Source organism: Salmo salar, chromosome ssa16 (genome assembly GCF_905237065.1).
Source record: "Salmo salar chromosome ssa16, Ssal_v3.1, whole genome shotgun sequence".
Taxonomy (NCBI): domain Eukaryota; kingdom Metazoa; phylum Chordata; class Actinopteri; order Salmoniformes; family Salmonidae; genus Salmo; species Salmo salar.
The window spans coordinates 10,393,077-10,414,096 of record NC_059457.1 but is presented as its reverse complement, the minus strand read 5'-3'; the positions used below and the strand labels follow the sequence as shown (position 1 = coordinate 10,414,096).

Here is a 21,020-nt window from a genome sequence, read left to right as displayed (position 1 = left end):
ATGTTAATTTCTTAATTAACTCAGGAACCACACCTGTGTGGAAGCACTTGCTTTTAATATGCTTTTTATCCCTCATTAACTCAAGTCTTTCCTTTATTTTGGCAGTTACCTGTAGCAGCATAATCAAGTCGTAGTGGTTTAATGGTGTAGTGCCAAACACCAAAAGAAGATTTATTTTTCTATACCGAACAAGGTTTCTTTTGTAGTTGTTACCAACCACATTGTCAGTTTCAGAGACATACAGAATGCAGCTGTTGTTAAATGGATGAAAGTCCACCACACCAAGTTCTTCCTCAAATATGTTTTTCTCACGTCCAGTTCCTGGAAACAAGACTGGGAGAGAACGGGTGTCACAGAAGTCTTGTTAGACTTCAGTGCAGCTTTTGACATTATCGATCAGTCTGCTGCTGGAAAAACTTGTGTTATGGCTTTACACCCCCTGCTATAATGTGGATAAAGAGTTACTTGTCTAACGGAACACAGAGGGTGTTATTTAATGGAAGCCTCTCAAATATAATCCAGTTAGAATCAGGAATTCCCCAAGGTAGCTGTAACAGTATGCGCTGAGAGTCAGGAAGCAAGTTCAGGAAGTGAGAATTTTAATAAATAAACGTAATGTAATACAAAACAAGAAAACACAAACAACACACAGACATGACGCTGGAACAGAAACAATGACGCCTGGGGAAGAAACCAAAGGGAGTGACAAAAAAGGGCAGGTAATCAAGGAGGTGATGGAGTCCAGGTGAGTGCCATTATGCGCGTACCGCTGGTGACAGGTGTGCGCCATAACGAGCAGCCTGGTGACCTAGAGGCCAGAGAGGGAGCACATGTGACAGTAGCTGTTTAGGCCCCTTGCTTTTAAAATGTTTTACTAACGACATGCCACTGACTTTGAGTAAAGCCAGAGTGTCTATGTATGCGGATGACTCAACGCTATACACGTCAGCTTCTACAGCGACTGAAATGACTGCAACACTCAACAAAGAGCTGCAGTTAGTTTCAGAGTGGGGGGCAAGGAATAAGTTATCCCTAAATATTTCTAAAACTAAAAGCATTGTATTAGGAACAAAACACTCACTAAACCCTAAACCTCAACTAAATTTTGTAATAAATAATGTGGAAATTGAGCAAGTTGAGATGTCTAAACTGCTTGAAGTAACCCTCGATTGTAAACTATCATAGTCAAAACATATTGATGCAGTAGTAGCTAAGATGGGGAGAAGTCTGTCTATAATAAAGCGATGTTCTGCCTTCTTAACAACACTATCAACAAGGCAGGTCCTACAGACCCTAGTTTTGTCGCACCTTGACTACTGTTCAGTCGTGTGGTCAGATGCCCGCAAAAAAGGACTTAGGAAAATTGCAATTGGCTCAGAACAGGCCAGCACGGCTGACCCTTGGATGTACACAGAGAGCTAATATTAATAATATGCATGTCAATCTCTCCTGGCTGAAAGTGGTATTTATGAGAGGTATTGACATGTTGAATGCACCGAGCTGTCTGTCTAAACTACTGGCACACAGCTCGGACACCCATGCATACCCCACAAGACATGCCACAAGAGGTCTCTTCACAGTCCCCAGTCCAGAACAGACTATGGCAGGCCACAGTACTACATAGAGCCATGACTACATGGAACTCTATTCCACATCAAGTAACTGTCGCAAGCAGTAAAATTTGATAAAAAAAACAGATAACAAAACACCTTATGGAACAGCGGGGACTGTGAAGCAACACAAACATTGGCACAGACACATGCATACACACACACACACACACACACAAACACGATAACATACGCACTATACATACACATGGATTTAGTACTGTAGATATGTGGTAGTGGTGGAGTCGGGGCCTGAGGGCACACAGTGTGTTGTGAAATCTGTGAATGTATAGTAATGTTTTTAAAATTGTATAAACTGCCTTAATTTTGCTGGACCCCAGGAAGAGTATCCATAATAAATACATGTTGTATTTATTATGGATCCTCTTCCCCTTGGAAGAGGATCCATAATAAATACAAATACAAATTCAACAACACCACGTTCAAAATGGAACAGACTGGGAGAGAACGGTTGTCACTAGTTACCCCAGTCACAAAGTCATGATTATAGCTAAACCATGCCCATTTCTACACTTCTGATTTTAAACCTAACCTTAATCACACTGCTAACCTTATGCCTAACCTTAAATTAAGTTGACTTTGTGGCTGTGCTATCTAGTGGAAACCAAAGAGAACTGTCTTGCTGCTGTTTCCATTATTCAACAAAACAATGTCACGACATTGCTTTTGTCGAATAAACCTGGGCCAATGGAAATCTGCCTACTGGCTGTCCGCCGGTAGTATCGATTGTTTGTTCTTACCGGTAGTATCGATTGTTTGTTCTTACCGGTAGTATCGATTGCTTGTTTGTTTGTCTAAACGTGTAAATGCTTGCTTACGAGCCCTTCCCAACGATGCAGAGTTTAAAAATAATAATACAAATAAAATAATAACACAAGTTGAGGAATAAAATAAAATACACAAGAATGGAGCTACAACTGAAGTGGGAAGTTTACATACACCTTAACCAAATACATCTAAACTCAGTTTTTCACAATTCCTGTGTCACGCCCTGACCGTGGACAGCCCTCGGGGTTCTCTATGGTGTTTTAGGTCAGGGCGTGACTAGGGGGATTTCTAGTTAGTTTATTTCTATGTTGGTGTATGTGTATGGTTCCAAATTAGAGGCAGCTGATTAATTGTTGCCTCTAATTGGGGATCATACTTAATGTGTTCCTTTTCCCACCTGCATTGTGGGATATTGTTTTGTATGTGTGCGCTACGTATTTCACATTGTTATATCGTTGTTGTTTTGAGAAGTTTCACTATTATTAAAATGTGGAACTCACGCTGCGCCTTGGTACAATTATTTATATGACGATCGTGACATTCTGACATTTAATCCTAGTAAAAATTCCCTGTTTTAGGTCAGTTAGAATCACCACTTTATTTTAAGAATGTGAAATGTCAGAATAATAGTAGAGAGAATGATTTATTTCAGCTTTTACTTCTTTCATTACATTCCCAGTGGGTCAGAAGTTTGCATACACTCAATTAGTATTTGGTAGCATTGCCTTTAAACTGTTTAACTTGGGTCAAATGTTTCGGGTAGCCTTCCACAAGCTTCCCACAATAAGTTGGGTGAATTTTGTCCCATTCCTCCTGACAGAGCTGGTGTAACAGTCAGGTTTGTAGGCCTCCTTGCTCGCACACACTTTTTCAGTTCTGCCCACAAACTTTCTATAGGATTGAGGTCAGGGCTTTGTGGTGGCCACTCCAATACCTTGACTTTGCTGTCCTTAAGCCATTTTGCCACAACTGTGAAGTATGCTTGGGGTCATTGTCCATTTGGAAGACCCATTTGCGACCAAGCTTTAACTTCCTGACTGATGTCTTGATATGTTGCTTCAATATATCCACATAATTTCCCTCCTCATGATGCCATTTATTTTGTGAAGTGCACCAGTCTCTCCTGCAGCAAAGCACCCCCACAACATGATGCTGCGGTTTGGATGGTGTTCTTCGGCTTGCAAGCCTCCCCCTTTTTCCTCCAAACATAACAATGGTCATTATGGCCAAACAGTTCTATTTTTGTTTCATCAGACTAGAAGACATTTCTCCAAAAAATACGATCTTTGTCCCCATGTGCAGTTGCAAACCGTAGTCTGGCTTTTTTATGGCGGTTTTGGAGCAGTGGCTTCTTCCTTGCTGAGCGGCCTTTCAGGTTATGTCGATATAGGTCTCGTTTTACTGTGGATATAGATACTTTTGTACCTGTTTCCTCCAGCATCTTCACAAGGTCCTTTGCTGTTGGTCTGGGATTGATTTGCACTTTCGCACCAAAGTACGTTCATCTCTAGGAGACAGAACGCGTCTCCTTCCTGAGCGGTATGACGGCTGCGTGGATAATCCCTGTCGTTTCTCCTGATTGAATTTTTATGTTCACTAAATCTCTGTTCTCTCGGTTTCAAATAAATGATATCATTACGTGTACCACCACCCATGTTATTTACATTATTAAATGTCCATGTGGGCTCTGCTATGTTGGTAAGACCTCCCGCTCTCTCAAACAGAGAATTAGTGAACATAAAAGTTCAATCAGGAGAAACGACAAGGATTATCCAGTCGCAGTACATTTTAATGACCTAAAACATGACATTTCTACCTTTAGATTTTGTGGCATAGAGAAAGTTAAGATATCAGACAGGGGAGGTGATATTAACAATACTCTGAGCAAAAGAGAATGTTTTTGGATTTTCACCCTCCAGACATTATTTCCTAAAGGACTTAATGATGAAATGCCTATGTATGTTATGTTGTGAATTTAAAATATGTCCCTATTTAAGATTACTCTGATGTTTTTCGTATGATGTACCCAATGATTAATGAAAACTTGATATGTCCTCATTGTGGTTTTATGTACATATTCAATGCGTCTTATTTATACACTTTTGTAGTATTTGTGAAATGCATATTGTTATGTTTGGTAGCACTTATTTATTTTTCCTTTGCCTTCAACCCCTTTCCATGCGTGGAACGGATGTGGGTGGGGCTAGGTCTACATAGAGGTGCTGTTTTCAGAAAATTCACAAAAGCTCTGACGAAGGCCGTTAGGCCGATACGTAAGCTTATTAAATATCAGTGATGCTATTAAGAGCAGTGTGCGGTTTCCTTTTTCCTTTAACCTGTTTCAACTGTTGCCATGCACCTGCAACAAGATTGCTCAGATGTGCGAGTGCCTTTTGAATTTTGCCCACATCACTAACAAATTATCATGGTCCAAACACACCAAGACAGTCATGAAGAGGGTACAACGCCTATTCCCCCTGAGGAGACTGAAAAGATTTGGCATGGTTCCTCAGATCCTCAAAAGGTTTTACAGCTGCATCATCGAGAGCATCCTGACTGGTTGCATCACCACTTGGGTTTGGGAACTGCTCGGCATCCGACCGCAAAGCGCTACAGAGGGTGGTGCGTAAGGCCCAGTACATCACTGGGGCCAAGCTTCGTGCCATCTAGAACCTCTATACCAGGCAATGTCAATAACACCGCTAAACAGAGTCAAATGGCTACCCTTACTATTTGCATTGACCCCCTTTTTTACCCTGCTGGTACTCGCTGTTTATTGTCAATGCATAGTCACTTTACCCCTACCTACATGTACATATTACCTCAACTAACCTGTACCCCCACACATTGACTTGGTACCGTTACCAAGTTATTTTATGCAAATGTATAGTTATATTTAATAAAGATTTGAAAGAGTTTGAAGTTGGGATAGCCTGAATGTTTTAAAGTTTGTCTTGTAGCTTAATTGGCCAAGGAACAGGTTCATTTTGAAAAGCTACATCTGTATTCCTATGGTTCTCATTTAAACCCATGTTAATTTATGCTAATTTAAAATAGTTATAGTTCATAAAGTACACATAGTATCAAAAATCCAGTCTGGACATTTGGCAGTTTGTTTTGTGTTAATAGCTTAAATCGTTTCAGCTCTCGAGTGGCGAATATATATATATATATATATATATATATATATATATATATATAAGAAAAATGTATTTCACCTTTATTTAACCAGGTAGGCCAGTTGAGAACAAGTTCTCGTTTACATCTGCGACCTGGTCAAGATAAAGCAAAGCAGTGCGACAAAAACAACACAGAGTTACACATAAACAAACGTACAGTCAATAACACAGAATAATAATAATAGGACTATGTAAGAAATGTAGAGTTTTATTTTGCTTTTCAAGCACACCTAATAAAAAAGAAATAATTACCAAGTGGTATTTACAACATACGACTGGGAAAAATCCACTTGAACACCCCTCCAACAGGTAATTACTAGTGGAAAACTTGTCCATCATCCCTGAGCCACAACTTCCTTCACATGCTGGCCTCTGACGTCACCTACTATGGAAATGACCTTGATAACAGCATTGTCAGCAGTTAAATGCAATAAGAAAACGTTATTTATAAAAAGAAAGGAGGCTGCTAAGGGGAGAACGGCTCATAACAATGGCCAGAACAGAGAAAATGGAATGGCATCAAACACCTGGAAACCATGTGTTTTGTGTATTTGAATCCATTCCACCTAATCCGCTAGTCATTACCACGAGCCCGTCCTCCCCAATTAAGGTGCCACCAACCTCCTGTGAATATATTAATATGGTTTTTGAACTCTATCATTTGTTGCCAAGCATGATTGCTGTACTTTTAGTTTATGGTTGACACAGCTTGTTGGCCATTAGCCAATCTGTGTTTCACAATGAGATCAAAGCATGTGAATGCATCCAAATCCAATACGATTTCACAACTGGTAATTACCACCTTCCCACTTGGTTATAAATGCAGCATAATACTTCGGTAAACAGCCTTTAGGGAAGATAACTGCCACAAAAAAACGAACCATCAATGAGCTTGCTGCACCTTCAGCTGCAAACTGCTCTAATTTGTTGGTGAAGATAGGAAGACCCCACTACTGAAGAGACACGAAATTCCCCCATTGAACTTTGCCACACCCCACCTAAACAAAATGGGGACATGTTATGTGGACCAGTTAATTAAGCAAAATTAGAGCTATTTTTGCAATACAGATCAGCGCTATGTTTACCGTTGACCAAATTAAGCATTATCGCTTTAAAGGAGATGGTAGGAAAAAACATATTTTGGAAGGATAAAGACCTGAGGAGAACTAGACCCCAGTGCATTTTTTTGTGGCCTACATGTTTGTTGTTTTATCACACTTAAATATAGATCACGTTGTTCTGTAACAATAACTTCTGTATCTACCAAACAAATGCAACATTTCAATCCAGTACAATAGTCAGTGGTAGGGTGGAGGGAGAAACCACCTTTGACAATCTTATTCTGCAAATTGATGGTGATCCAAATAGATTTCTCAGGGCAGTCATATATTATTTTAGGACCCACATGTTGACTTGCGGTATACTGTTATTAGATTTCGTACACTGCACGGTGGTGTCATCCTTTCCTTTGACGTTTTCACGAGCGCTCAGCCTTCACCAACGTATCAGGATCTACGGGATTGGCTTGCCGCGCCTGATTGGTTGACTAAACCACATTAGTCAATATTTTCCTCGTCATCAAGTTAGAGAGACCGGTAGTGCTGACAGCCAGACAGGCATCAAATGGTAGACTTTCTTCTGTTTACGGTCAGGCTTTTGAAGAAGTGCAATTTGCGATGCGATTCCGGTGTGTTTAGCAGATAAAGAGGTACGTTACGGACATAGCTATATATTGTGTTTGTATGAATGTCCATCCAAGCCGAGGTTGCTGTTGTTGTGACAGAAAACGTTAGCTGCTCATCTTTTAGCTAGCTAAATTAACGTTAGCTAGCTAACTTGCTAGCCAATGTAAGAACACATATTTGGCATTGAAACCTCTACCAATGGTCAATGTCGAAATGGCAGAACATTGACTTGATTGCTACGACTTTGAGTGAAGTGTTCCTCTCGATCTGGGCAGCTGTTATCGAGTTCAATGCTGTTTTGCTTGATTCCACTTACAAAACAAGCATTTGTTTGACATTGATTGTCACGTACAGCTCATCACACGAAATTGTTACCACATTTCACAATTTTCGGGAATATTGTTTAGCCATTACCTGGAAGTGTTCAACATGTGGAACTATAGTATCCCTGGGGCACCTGGCCTATTCGTTGTGACTAGAATGGATACAGCTTTTGTCATTTTTGACTTTTTGTAGCAGGTTAGAATTTAACATAGCAGGTTAGGAGAATTCGGTTATGGTTAGCTAATTTAACAAAAGCTGTATTCTTTCTAGGCATGACCAGCCTATCCACAGTGAGGTCTTGGGAAGACTAATAAGAACATAGGCCTAATGATCATTTGCACATGAGTGGGTGCAGAGCAACATGTGATTTTTGGGCTACTTGTACATCCAAAAATGGTTGAGACCGACATGGAAGTTCCCCCAAGAATGCAGAAAAAATTATATATGTCGGGGCTGTCATGCTCTGTAGAATTAACTTGGCAATGGAAACTGACATACTGTTTACTCTATACTTGAATATCAAACCAATTGTTTTTTAAATAATACAGTGCTTGCAGGTACAATTCATACAGTGACCTTAATAAACCTTGAGAGTCTGATACTATTGGGAAGTTATGGACAATTGTGTTAGATGTATAGCTCCATATGCTACAGGGCCTATACAATAGACCAGTTTTTCATTTAGTAGTATTGGCCAAGGAGTCTGTAGCCTATGTGTCAAAGGTCACCAGTCAGTCTTGAGAATTCCTAGACCATGAGGTCAGTGGTGTAATCTCTGTTACCCAGAAGTAAAATTCTCTTATCTCATGAAAGTTTGTCACTTCCTGTTTTATTGCTGGGCGGAATGCAGTAGAGCTCGTCATGCTTGTAGTCCTAATAACCGGAAATGAGTTACCTCTGGTTCGTTCAGCCATTTCTATGGGGAAAGCAAGGCAGTTAACCCTCAACAACAACGGGCACAGATGGGCTCCCCGGGCACAGATGGCGTCGATTTAAAGCAGCCCCCCGCACCTCTCTGATTCAGAGGGGTTAGGTTAAATGCGGAAGACACATATAGGTTGAATGCATTCAGTTGTGCAACTGACTAGGTATCCCCCCCCCCCCCAAATGTTTTGTTTTGATTTAATGAATTTTTACAATGCAGACAATTTTGACTTTGTGGCAGTGGAATCCAGTGGAAATTGGTTTATCATCTGCACCCGGGCTTGAAAATCATCAGTTCAAGCACTGCCTTCGTCCAATCCTGATTTGTACAAAAATCTATGACAAAAACCCAAACCAGGAACTGTTGCTGCATGTAATTACACAATTCTATGTGTGCCTTGACAGATTTTTACCGTTTAATCTTTCCATGAGAATTGGCCCACGAGTCCTTATGACTCAAATGTAATTGCATTACAGTAGTTATTCCACGTCCCTTATTGCCAGATGTTGCCCAAACAGTGTTTAATCGCAAATATGCCAAGCTTGCTTATACAAAAGATACACTTAGTGTATGCTGTTTAGCAAAGTTGCACCCGGCTGTATTTTCAGAAGCACTTGCGATCCAGCCGGAAATGTTGAATTGTAGTGTCCAATGGAAATGTGAGCGCATGGTGAGAGGATGTGTCATTGTGAAAACAGCCTGGTTCAACTTTACTAAATTGTGTACAGTAAGTGTATATTTTGTGTTTGAAAGATTCTTTCTCGCTTATGAGAGGGTTTCCAAAACTGTATTGCTAGCGAGGATTAACCCTATCAGTCCCAGCAAAAATGGGCTTTTCATTTATCTGACTTTCATTTATCTACATGTCTAGCCCATATATTTAGCCTCACAATGAAGTGTTTTACCATTTCTTTTCAGGGCAACCAGGGCTACAAGTAGAACACAAAACAGTGGTATTTAAAAGCCTTTGATGAGCACAATTTAAGATGGTCATCCACAAAATTTGATTTGTGGGCACATAAAACGATATCCAGTTTTGCAATGTTAACCGTGGGATACCGAAGTAGTGATCAAAACTCTAAATTACATTATATCAATGTCAGTTATTTTATTATTCTGTTGGAAAAGCACATGACATAGCCCTACTCTGCAATGTCGTTGGGGAAACGACTTTCCATGGAAACAACAGGATGCATATTATAGATGGTGATGTTGGCTGTATTGAGGAATCAAAACGAGAGTCTGACTCTGTAAACATTACCATGGCTTTGGCAGAGGAAATGATGTTTTCTCCTATTTGTTTACAGTGCAATTGAATCGGTAAGTTTGAAACCTTGTGTTTGAATTGCGATAATTGTTTCTGCTCGTCCTGAAGCCTATCAGTATGTTCAGAGAGGAAGAGAGAGGCACAACTCGGTGGAAAATCTGTCTCCCACCAGCAAGTACTGTTCTTTTTTTTTTTTTATTGTTTCGCCCACCAAGCAAGGAGTTTTTGTATGGAGGTCAATGTGTCGAATTTGTTCAACCAAAACATGAATGGCTTATTTGCTAGTTGAGGTTTATTTGATCTAATAGAAGTTTCTTAATACTTAAGTTGTTACGAGTGTACTGATATATATAAGTAGGACACTTGACAGCCTCAAGATAACCTTTTGTCATCAATATTAGATTGTACAGCTGGGGTGTCAAACTCATTCCGTGGAGGGCCGAGTGCATGCTGGTTTTTGTTATTTCCAATTAAAACCTAGACAACCAAGGGGAGTTCCTAACTAATCGATGACCTTAATTGATCAATCAAGTACAAGAGAGGAGCGAAAACCTGCAGATACTCATCCCACTGTGGATTCAGTTTGACAGGTGATGGTCTATACAGTGTGACCAAACAGGATTGAAGGCCAGACTGACAATACTTTATTTCCCTTTATCTTGAAGAGAACGGACATTTGTATTTATGCTCACAAAGGCCAGATCCCATCACCAACCCACCCATCATGAAATGCCTGCCTTGGCTTTCCTGAAGTGGAAAATGGGCTGTAAGCCGTGCGGTTCACTCCCCACACGTGTGAAGGAAGGTTTCCCCCAAACAGGGCTGTTCAGACCCAGCTGACCGGTCACATGGTTAGATGGCACATTCTTCAGGGTTTCAGGCCAGCAGGCAGCATCCATCTGATACCAAGGAGGCAGCAGCACAGTGAGATGAGGGTGGAGTGGTGCTGCTGCCTTCACGCTAAGACAGTTACTGCTTCACTATGAAGCCCAGTCAGACTCCAAGGAGGCTGGTTTAGAAGAGCCCTATTCTCTGCTGCGAAGACCCCCCCCCCCCCCCCCATGGCATTATCATTCCTAGGATTCGTAAAGATGATGTTGATCTCAGCGTTTCAAGGCCTGTTTACGAGGCGCAATCAAGTGAGTAGCCTGATGAACTGATCTTAGATGAGACTTGAATGGATTTCATACTTTTTTTGTTCCCCATTTTGGGGATGATGCTCACATGTTTTTATGGTGTTTCAATGGATTGATTGGAATCTTACATCAGAAGAACATGTGACCTGGCTAAATCTCATATTTACAAGCATTGCGCTACACCTGCAAAAACATCTGCTAATTGGGTATATGACCAATAACATTTTATTTTAGATAAGTTTTGATTCAAAAGGAGATGAGGCTAACATCTAAACATTTACAGGATTGGAGAACATTTATAACTTGACACATCAAGCAGAGATGTAGAGCCCCCAGACTCAACTGGCGGACCGGATCCGAACCCAGAATAGGGGTCAATACGGGCTGCAGGTCCCGAATTTTGTAATTTTACTTTTCTTATTTACTCAGTCGGGCTTTGACCCCTGGTATCATATAAACACACATAAGCCATGGAAGAATGCATAGAATTGCAGGAAATTAGCTTTAAAACAGCAAAAAAAAATCCCTGCCTCATGCAAAAAAATAAATGGTGGAAATTAAAACTGCAACATTTTCTCTCCGCCAACAAGATGATTGCGAAGTGGGGATTTGTTACTACGCTGATAAATTACATTATCCATCTGGGACTTTGTCACCTAGGAAATTTGTGTGACCAGACCTTCTCAAATAATACTTGAGTACCCCCGATGCAGACAAGACAGTGCACACAAAATAGACCTAGCTTATTGCATACAATTTGTTGTTTATGCACAACCATGTCCAAGTGTCCTCTACAAAGCTACCATCTGCACTCTTAGCACTAATAGCTGGGACACAGCAGAGACCAACCAGACAAGACAATCTCCTCTCTCCTATTAGGCCTATTCAACCAGTAATGAGACTGACCTCAAAAGAAAAGTCACACCTCACCGTTATTTTTAAACATTTTATTTAATTAGGCAAATCTGTTAAGAACAAATTATTATTTACAATGACGGCCTATCGGGCAGAACAACAGATTTTTACCTTGTCAGCTTGGGGATTCGATCCAGCAAACCTTTCTGTTACTGGCCCAACGCTCTAACCACTAGGCTACCTGCCGCCCCAACAACCTGATAGTCAGATCATTCCTGTGTGTCTTTGTGGGCGACTGACTGCCTCATTGAAATTTGATGTCTGTGACAAGGTCTCCCAAGCAAGTCATACAAAGGAAGAATCTCACGCCCTGCTTTGGAGATCATGCAATTATGTGGTGAACCAACTTTTAGTAATTTAATTTCCGAGAACGTTAACAAGCTCAGCTGAGAGGCAGCTGGCTGGCGAGTGAGGGAGGTGAAAAGTGACCCTGGAGAGGGACAGACAATCTTCCTGTTGTTCCTGCTGTGGTTTTAAGATGCCTCAGGAAAGAGGAGAGCGAGCTTCCGGACCTAGCTGCTTCTGTCTCTGCTTCTTTGTCCTCTTCAAGTAAAGTAGGCCTAAGCCGTGACCAAACCAGAGCAGCCCATAGGGCAGGAGCCTATCTCCTGTTTCTGTAGCGTGAGGCAGCTTGATGGACATGTAGGCTATACCAATCAACATTTCTAAAGGCTTTCCCAAAATACCTTCCCAATTAACTGTTGACTGCAGAGTAGGTCTACCTGGCAGAATGAAATCATGATGATTTGTATCAAGCGCAGGGCATTTGTTTAGCAAACTATGCCATCACATGTAGCCTACATTGTACAGTACAAACAGGTCTCTTGCTAGGCGCGCAATTGAATTAAAGTTCAACTAAAGACCTCAACAGTGGTCTCCTGATGTGGTTTAAGAATTGTTGTGGACTGAGAGCAACAAGTGTGATTTTCAGTAGAAACCTGAGAACTCGGAAACCTGGAAAAACAAAACACAGGCCCTACTGTGTTAGACTGTTCAAAATCGCTAAATATAATACAGCCTTTTTGAGATTGCACAAAAGTTTTTTTTTTTTTCTCCAAATAATCCATTTAAATATCATATTGTCGAGTTAAAATGTAATTGTTTGTGTATGGAGGGTTGATCATTATAGGAAAATGAATGGTAACATCCGCTTTCCCTGGCCTTTTATTATTTTGAATCCGCGCAAGTAGCTTTCAGTTGGCACTGGACCGGTGTGCCACCTGCAAATTTACCTGAGTGTCAAGCCTTGCAGGGGCATGCTAATTTAAAAGATGGCTAGTCATTATTAGTCTGGTTCTGTATGGATTGCAGGTACGTTGTGGGACACAGGTCAGGTCACTAAACATTTGTGCAACCAAATCATGTGCTGGTGCCATCAACACTAGTCCTCTTGGCAGACACTATTGATATTGAAACCCCTCTTAGCCAACCAGCAGTTTAGTCCTAACCTACCTCATGTCAACAACTCTAATATGTGACCGACCGGCTCGATTCAGTCTTATGTATCGAAATTTGAAATAGTTTTTTACATTGGATAAAAGTAGAGACTCAGAGCTAGAAAATTGTATATCATACACTACAGTTGAGGAACAATGGGAAAGTAATTCTGCTTTGGAAGTTGATAAACTTGTAACCTCAATTTTGAGAAAATGGCCCTTGAATCTTTTGGTAAACCTACTGGAGAGCCCTTTGTCTACACCCATCCATTCAGCATCGTTTACACCCTCTTAAGCCTTAGCACCACCCATCTCTTTAAGGATTCACGTGAGGCCATGTGCTAAACAACCAAAGACTTCAAGACTAAAGGCTGGCTTATACTACGTCTATCGACAGTTGTCGCAGTGACATCATGAACATTCTATTGTCGTCCAACATCAAACTTGTCGTTATGAAATAGTATAAACACAACTACAGACTGCATGACATCAGCAGCCTGGTGGTCCAAAACAGCATAAATGGTGTATTTTAACACCAATAAACCCACCCGTTTAAAAATGAATTTAGTATGTCAATCTAGTTAACCAGGCAACTAAAAGCAACGTTATCAACAATGTTATGATTCGTTTCTAGCTTGTTAGCTAGCTAGCTAATGTTAATTTAGCTGGCTAGCCAGTTCAAATAATGACCGTATCATATAGCTGACATCTTCACTTTAGCTCATTTGTCTTCATTATTACAGGAAAATGAACTCACAACAAGATCATTATTTACAAGTTAATGGCGAGCTAATTACAGAAAATAGCGGTTGTGAGTGTGACGAAATAAAAGCAGGGCATTCTTCCAGAGAATTTTAGAACTTGGACACTGCCTCGTTGGCCTAACGTGATATCCTAATTTGACTTTGGTCCAGGCCATGTTCATCACATTACCGTCTCTGGTAAACACAAACTATATCAAATAAAATCTAGATGTATTTGTCATATGCACATAATACAGAAGATGTAGTGAACATATTTACATTAGGCTATAACTAGCAATGCAAATGTCTCTGAGATATGAATAATATTACTACACAGATCGTACACGTAACGCTAGCTAGCCAGCCAGCCAGCCAACTAACGTTAGCTAGTACACTTTATCTTGAAATGAAAACTACTTTTTGGCAATTAGAAACGTATTATATCTGAAAGTGTAGCAAGCTAGACTATCTTACCTGTATACATGGATGGACGCTTCTCCCACTCTGTCACGGTTGCCGTGGTTTCCCTTTCCTTTCCCTTAGTTTGAAGACGTAATCCGGAGACAGGTGTTTTCTACAACAGCCTATGTGTTTTCTTTTCGACTATTTGCAATCAAACGGCAGAATCTTCTCCATCTCCTCAGCTATCCTACTTTAATTCCACTGATTTCAAAACTCGGTCCTCCAGAAAGTGGAGAGCCAGTTCTACTTCGTGATATTTTTCAAAAAAGCTGCGTTAGAAAGGATTACCAACACATACTGACCAGCTCATGTTATAGACAGAAGCCTGCTACATGGCAGACCAATCATCTCTCGGCATATCTCAGCCAGTCATGGCATGGCTAGCGGGAAGGTACCTGCCTTTTTCCGTGCCTAAACCAACTAGGCTTGTGTTTTAACAATTGTATTTGTATTTACAGATGACATACATGTTTGTTATTAAGGCACATGAAAGTTCACATGTTCCAGAACACTTTTCTGCACAAAAATTCATTTTGATAAAAATGAAAAATGTTTACATTCAAATAGATCTCCTGTGATGTAGTGATGCGTGACATACGCCCAGGGCTGAATCTCTGTTCCTTTTGGAGCAACATGAATGCATGTTTTGTCAGCTGAATTTCCTGCTATGGAATCCTTCCCTCCCACCACATATTTACTGTAAACTGTCCTCTCTTCCTCACAGGAGCCAGAGATCCAGTTCCTTATGGCTCTGTATGATGAGAACCTCCAGAACAACCCTTTTTATCTGGCGCTGGAGAAGCAGCGACCCGACCTGTGCAGCAGAGTGGCAGAGTTCCATGGCATCGTGAGTGACTGACAGCTATGGCTGTGGGGCTACATATAGTGGTCAGCTCAGCCTTTTACATTATGTATGTATTAGGGACGAGGCTCAGCAGAATAGTAGCATGTTCAGGCAAGCAGTGGTGATGTGGCAGGTGGGGTGGAGCCCCACCAATATCTAGGAAATGTGTATGCAATTCTGTTATTTCATGTCACAACAATATATCATATCAGCAAATAATAACATTTTATTTAAAAGGTTTGATTGATCTAATAAAGCATATGTGGTCGCTTTCCCATTGTTTTGGTACATTTTCGTTGAATAAGGCAGCTCCAAAATGCAGCCGTTTCAGCCTCACTCTGTGCTTTCTGTGGTGGATGGGCAGACAGAAAATTAATTACAGAACGTAGATGTCATTGATTTTCTGTGGTTGCGTGTGATTGTCTCAGCGCGTGATTGTCTTAGCACCTGCTGGGTGAGCTAGCCAGCAAAAGTCCATCTTCGGTGCTTCATTGATTAATCGGCATGGCATGGCCGATTTATTTTATTTATTTTTTTAATTAGGGCTGACTTCAAGTTTTCATAACAATCGGCCTTTTTGGATGCCGATTATGGCCGATTACATTGCAATCCACAAGGGGACTGCGTGGCAGGCTGACCACCTGTTACCTGAATGCAGCATCAAAAGGATCTTGTGGCTGCAAGGAGCCAAGGTAAGTTACTAGCTAGCATCAAACTTATCTTATAAAAAAATAAAAAAACAATCAATCTTCACATAATCACTTGTTAACTACACATGGTTGATGATATTACTAGGTTAACTAGTTTGTCCTGCGTTGCATATAGTCAAAGCGGTGCCTGTTAATAATTTTTTTAATTAAAAAGTAATTGGCCACAGATAAGTCAAGGTCTTATGTCTTTGATTAAGGTCTTTGATTGGACTGTTAACTTCATAGCTGGCTTATTGTTTACTATTGTTCCGTTCCAATTCCCAGAGTAAAATAACTCTACAGACACTATGAAAGTTTAACCAAGTTTATTCTTCCCAGAGGGTCAATACAGCTACATTCAGACAAAAACATTTTTACACAAGCACTGATATTTAACCCTTCCAACTAGGCTGAGTCTCCTCCTACACATCTGTACAAACATTGTATCTTTACTGCTAGGCAGGACACTAAGTGATACGGGCCATAAACTTTTATTTCTCCCATAACGTGACCTGATCTCGACCCCCCCCCCCCCCCCCCATCACTAATCCAAGGCTCTCTCCCCTTATCAATGCCTGCCACATGTGAACGCTTCGTTGCACTCAATATTTCAATAGGATAACTGATATAATGTAACGTTATACATTACCCTCTCACCCTCAGTGACATGAATAAGTATATTTCATATTCTTAGAACCCAACATCATGCACTGTTAGCACATCTTCAAGCTAGGTAGCTTAGCTACCTGAAACATGTCGACTAGCTTAGCTATCTCCTAGCAAATAATTGTCAAACTTAGCGTTATGAAGGAAATGTAGAGAGAAACTCTTGGTTGGGCGGTATACTGTATCCCGGGTATTTCGAAATACCATCGGTATGAGTTTCCAATACAATTTTAGTGTTGGTTATAAAATTGAATATTAGTCTTTTTTTTTTTTTTATTTTTTTTTTATAGATGCCTGCAGTCAACTTGTGCACTAGGTAATAGATAAAGCACATTATGTTCATAATTTTGCCTGTTAGATTATTTCTTATTATGACGCTTACTAGTTTCCCAAAACAGCTATTTGAGCCAGTCACGTGCGCTTGTTTACAAAGAAGCACAAAGAGCAACTTAAGTGAGGTGATCAAGTTAGTTGTATGAAATTCACTACTGTTTGCCAGCTATACAGCACCAGTCAACAGTTTGGACACGCCTACTCATTCTTGGGTTTTCTTTATTTTTACAATTTTTTTTACATTGTAGAATAATAGTGAAGACATAAACTATGAAATAACACACATGGAATCATGTAGTAAGAAAAAAGTGTTAAACAAATCAAAATATATTTGAGATTCTTCAAAGTAGCTACCCTTTGCCTTGATGACAGCTTTGCACACTCTTGGCATTCTCTCAACAAGTTTCATGAGGAATGCTTTTCCAACAGTCTTGAAGTAGTTCCCACATATGCTGAGCACTTGTTGGCTGAGTTTCCTTCACTCTGCTATCCAACTCATCCCAAACCATCTCAATTGTGTTGAGGTCGGTTGATTGTGGAGGCCAGGTCATCTGATGCAGCACTCCATCACTGTCCTTCTTGGTCAAATAGCCCTTACACAGCCTGGAGGTGTGTTGGGTCATTGTCCTGTTAAAACAAATGATAGTCCCACTAAGCGCAAACCAGATGGGATGGTGTATCGCTGCAGAATGCTGTGGTAGCCATGCTGGTTAAGTGTTGTGGTTTTACAGACGTGTTGAATATGTTTTACGGGGGTCCCGTGTGGCTCAGTTGGTAGAGCATGGTGTTTGCAACGCCCGGGTTGTGGGTTCGATTCCCACGGGGGACCAGTACCGGGGGGAAAAAATTATAATTATGAAATGTATGCATTCACTACTGTAAGTCGCTCTGGATAAGAGCGTCTGCTAAATGACTAAAATGTAAATGTACACACTTTATTTGAATATTTATGAAATGCATATTGTTATATTTGGTAGCACTTATTTGTTTTCCCTCGACTCCAACCCCATGCGATGCGTTGGAACGGATGTGGGTGAGGCTAGGTCTACATAAGTGTGCTAATTTACAAAACTCACAAAAGCTCTGACGAAGGCCGTGAGGCCTTGTGATGGTGTAGGCTGTATTAAATGGATTTAAACTTTTTAAAATGTAAATGTTCCCAAGGTCAGTGGGTGCGTAGAAGCCAGGAGATGCTAAATGTGTTTGTTAATTAACGGTCAATTACCGTGAGACCGGCAGTTATTTGCTTGACAATCAACGGCTGACAATGTTAGGGCTGTGGCGGTCATATCTACTGCTCAGATTTTTTTAAAATCATGACTTAAAAAAAACATCCTTTGCAACATTAACCTGTTAAAAACAGTTCTGTAGCAAGGAGGGTTGTAGTAGGCTATATGCCCAATACATTATCACTGTAGATTGGCTGTGCTTGAATTGCCCTCCCAATGTTGTTCTTTTCAGACCATTTTGAGATATTTCAAAATGTTAGGTATGTGATCACACGTTTTAATAGATCATTTGTTGTATTACTTTTGAGGCACAGCTGAGTGAGCATAATAATTTGCTTTTTATTTTATTTTACTGGACTGATGGCCTGCATCTGATGTTCGGTTTGAGGGGCGGGAGAGAGCAGCGGTGAGGCTGTCTCGCCGTCCCTCCCTCCACTGAGAAATGAGGACAGTCTTCCAGCTGATTGTGAAGCTCAAGTTGCACTGCGTTATTTCTGTCTCATGCACCAATTATTGTTGTTAATCCGATGTACAGATAAAGTGAAATATTACTTGATATAAAGAGACAAACTGCATTTTATAGCTTATAGGTGTTTAACAAATATTATGGTTAAACTGAAATATACGAATTGATTAAAACGGTATTAAAAAGGAAATTATATCATAAATAGGACTGGTGTAGTTATGTCACACACATGCAGCTAACAAAAATATATGGGAATGTCTGCTTTACGCAAAATTGCAACCAACAAATTGCAGCATTACAGTAAAAATGAAAGAAGCAAGTGGACCGTGGGAGAAAGTAAGGAACTTGTATGTCAGCCCTGCATTAAAGACCACAATTGGTGAAAGAAAGTATACCAGTTTCATTTTAAGGACTGTGCTATATAGATTGCAAAATAGTTGGGAAGAGATTTTCGATGTACCGATTCCATGGCACAGTCCACTGATACGCAAAACAATACTGTGTTGAAAACTTTTCAATTACCATTATTATACAAAATTCTTGTTACCAATAGAATGTTATATATGGGGGATAGAACCATCCCAGCTCTGCAGATTTTTCTGCGATGAGAGGGATTCATTAGATAATTTGTTTTGGTACTGTCCATATAGCTTGTTTTTGGTCGCAGGTTCAGGAACGGCTGAAGAATTGCAACATTTACCTGGAGCTAACTCTGCAAATAGGATTTTAAAAAGTCATAGTCAATCAATCAATAATATAATACTCTTAGCAAAAAAAAATTAAACTTTAATTAACAATATGTAGAATCTGTGAGAATAGAAATGTTCAGAACTTTTTGTAAAACATCACAGCTCAGTTGAAAAATATATGGCAAATAGAAATCGCACCTGGTTGGTGTTCAGAGATAGATTGGAGGGGTTGAGTGGAGCTGAAGGATGGGACTAAAAACAAACAAAAGATAACTATTGTAAATTATAACCTGGGTGGTTCGAGCCCTGAATGCTGATTGGCTGACCGTATACCACAGGTATAACAAAAGTTATTTTTACTTCTCTAATTACGTTGGTAAACTGTTTATAATAGCAATAAGGCACCTCGGGGGTTTGTGATATATGGCCAATATACCACGGCTAAGGCCTATGTCCAGGCACTCCGCATTGCATCGTGCTTAAGAACAGCCCTTAGCTGTGGTATATTGGCTGTGTGTGTGTGTGTGTGTGTGTGTGTGTGTATATGGTATATTGCTTAAATATACTGTGTCCGTAAAATGTATATAGTATTGCCGTGACTTTAATTAATGTGATGACTGTTATTTAACGTATCAACTGTTTAATTGTTACCAGATTTAATGAATTGTGTAACAATTAACTCATTAGGAATATGGGGCACAATGGAAGAAGTTGTTTATAGTGTTACCAATGCCCAAATTCAACTCTAAAAGATATATAAACTCAGCAAAAAAGAAACGTCCTCTCACTGTCAGCTGCGTTTATTTTCAGCAAACTGAATGTGTAAATATTTGTATGAACATAACAAGATTCAACAATTGAGACACAAACTGAACAAGTTCCACAGACATGTGACTGACAGAAATGGAACACTGTGTCCCTGAACAAAGGGGGGGTCAAAATCAAAAGTAATAGTCAGTATCTGGTGTGGCCACCAGCTGCATTAAGTACTGCAGTGCATCTCCTCCTCATGGGATTTACCAGTTCTTGCTGTGAGATGTTACCCCACTCTTCCACCAAGTCACCTGCAAGTTCCCGGACATTTCTGGAGGGGGATTGGCCCTAGCCCTCACTCTCCGACCCAACAGGTCCCAGACGTGCTCAGTGGGATTGAGATCTTCGCTGGCCATGGCAGAACGCTGACATTCCTGTCTTGCAGGAAATCACGCACAGAACGAGCAGTATGGCTGGTGGCATTGTCATGCTGGAGGGTCATGTCAGGATGAGCCTGCAGGAAGGGTACCACATGAGGGAGGAGGATGTCTTCCCTGTAACACACAGCGTTGAGATTGCCTGCAATGACGGCAAGCTCAGTCCGATGATGCTGTGACACACCGCCCCAGACCATGACGGACCCTCCACCTCCAAATCGATACCGCTCCAGAGTACAGGCCTCGGTGTAACGCTCATTCCTTCGACGATAAACACGAATCCGACCATCACCCCTGGTGAGACAAAACCGCGACTCGTCAGTGAAGAGCACATTTTGCCAGTCCTGTCTGTCTTAATAACTGTGACCTTAATTGACTATCGTCTGTAAGTTGTTAGTGTCTTAACGTCCGTTCCACAGGTGCATGTTCATTAATTGTTTATG

General features: G+C 40.6%; 1 protein-coding gene across 5 annotated transcripts in view; it reads left to right on the top strand.

Moving 5' to 3' along the window:
* Positions 1-7,144: 7,144 nt before the first annotated feature.
* The window catches only part of LOC106573252 (ankyrin repeat domain-containing protein 27), a 38,593-nt gene continuing 24,717 nt past the window's right edge, over positions 7,145-21,020 (top strand). For 2 of the 5 annotated variants that reach the window (XM_045696910.1, XM_045696907.1), the window contains exons 1-3: positions 7,160-7,286; positions 15,196-15,318; positions 15,859-16,007. In XM_045696910.1, coding sequence (XP_045552866.1) covers positions 15,897-16,007 — 111 coding nt within the window. In that variant the 5' untranslated portion in view covers positions 7,160-7,286; positions 15,196-15,318; positions 15,859-15,896. Of the gene's footprint in view, positions 7,287-15,195; positions 15,319-15,858; positions 16,008-21,020 lie in introns of all 5 variants that reach the window. The other 3 variants (XM_014148155.2, XM_014148153.2, XM_045696909.1) reach the window with 2 other exon arrangements.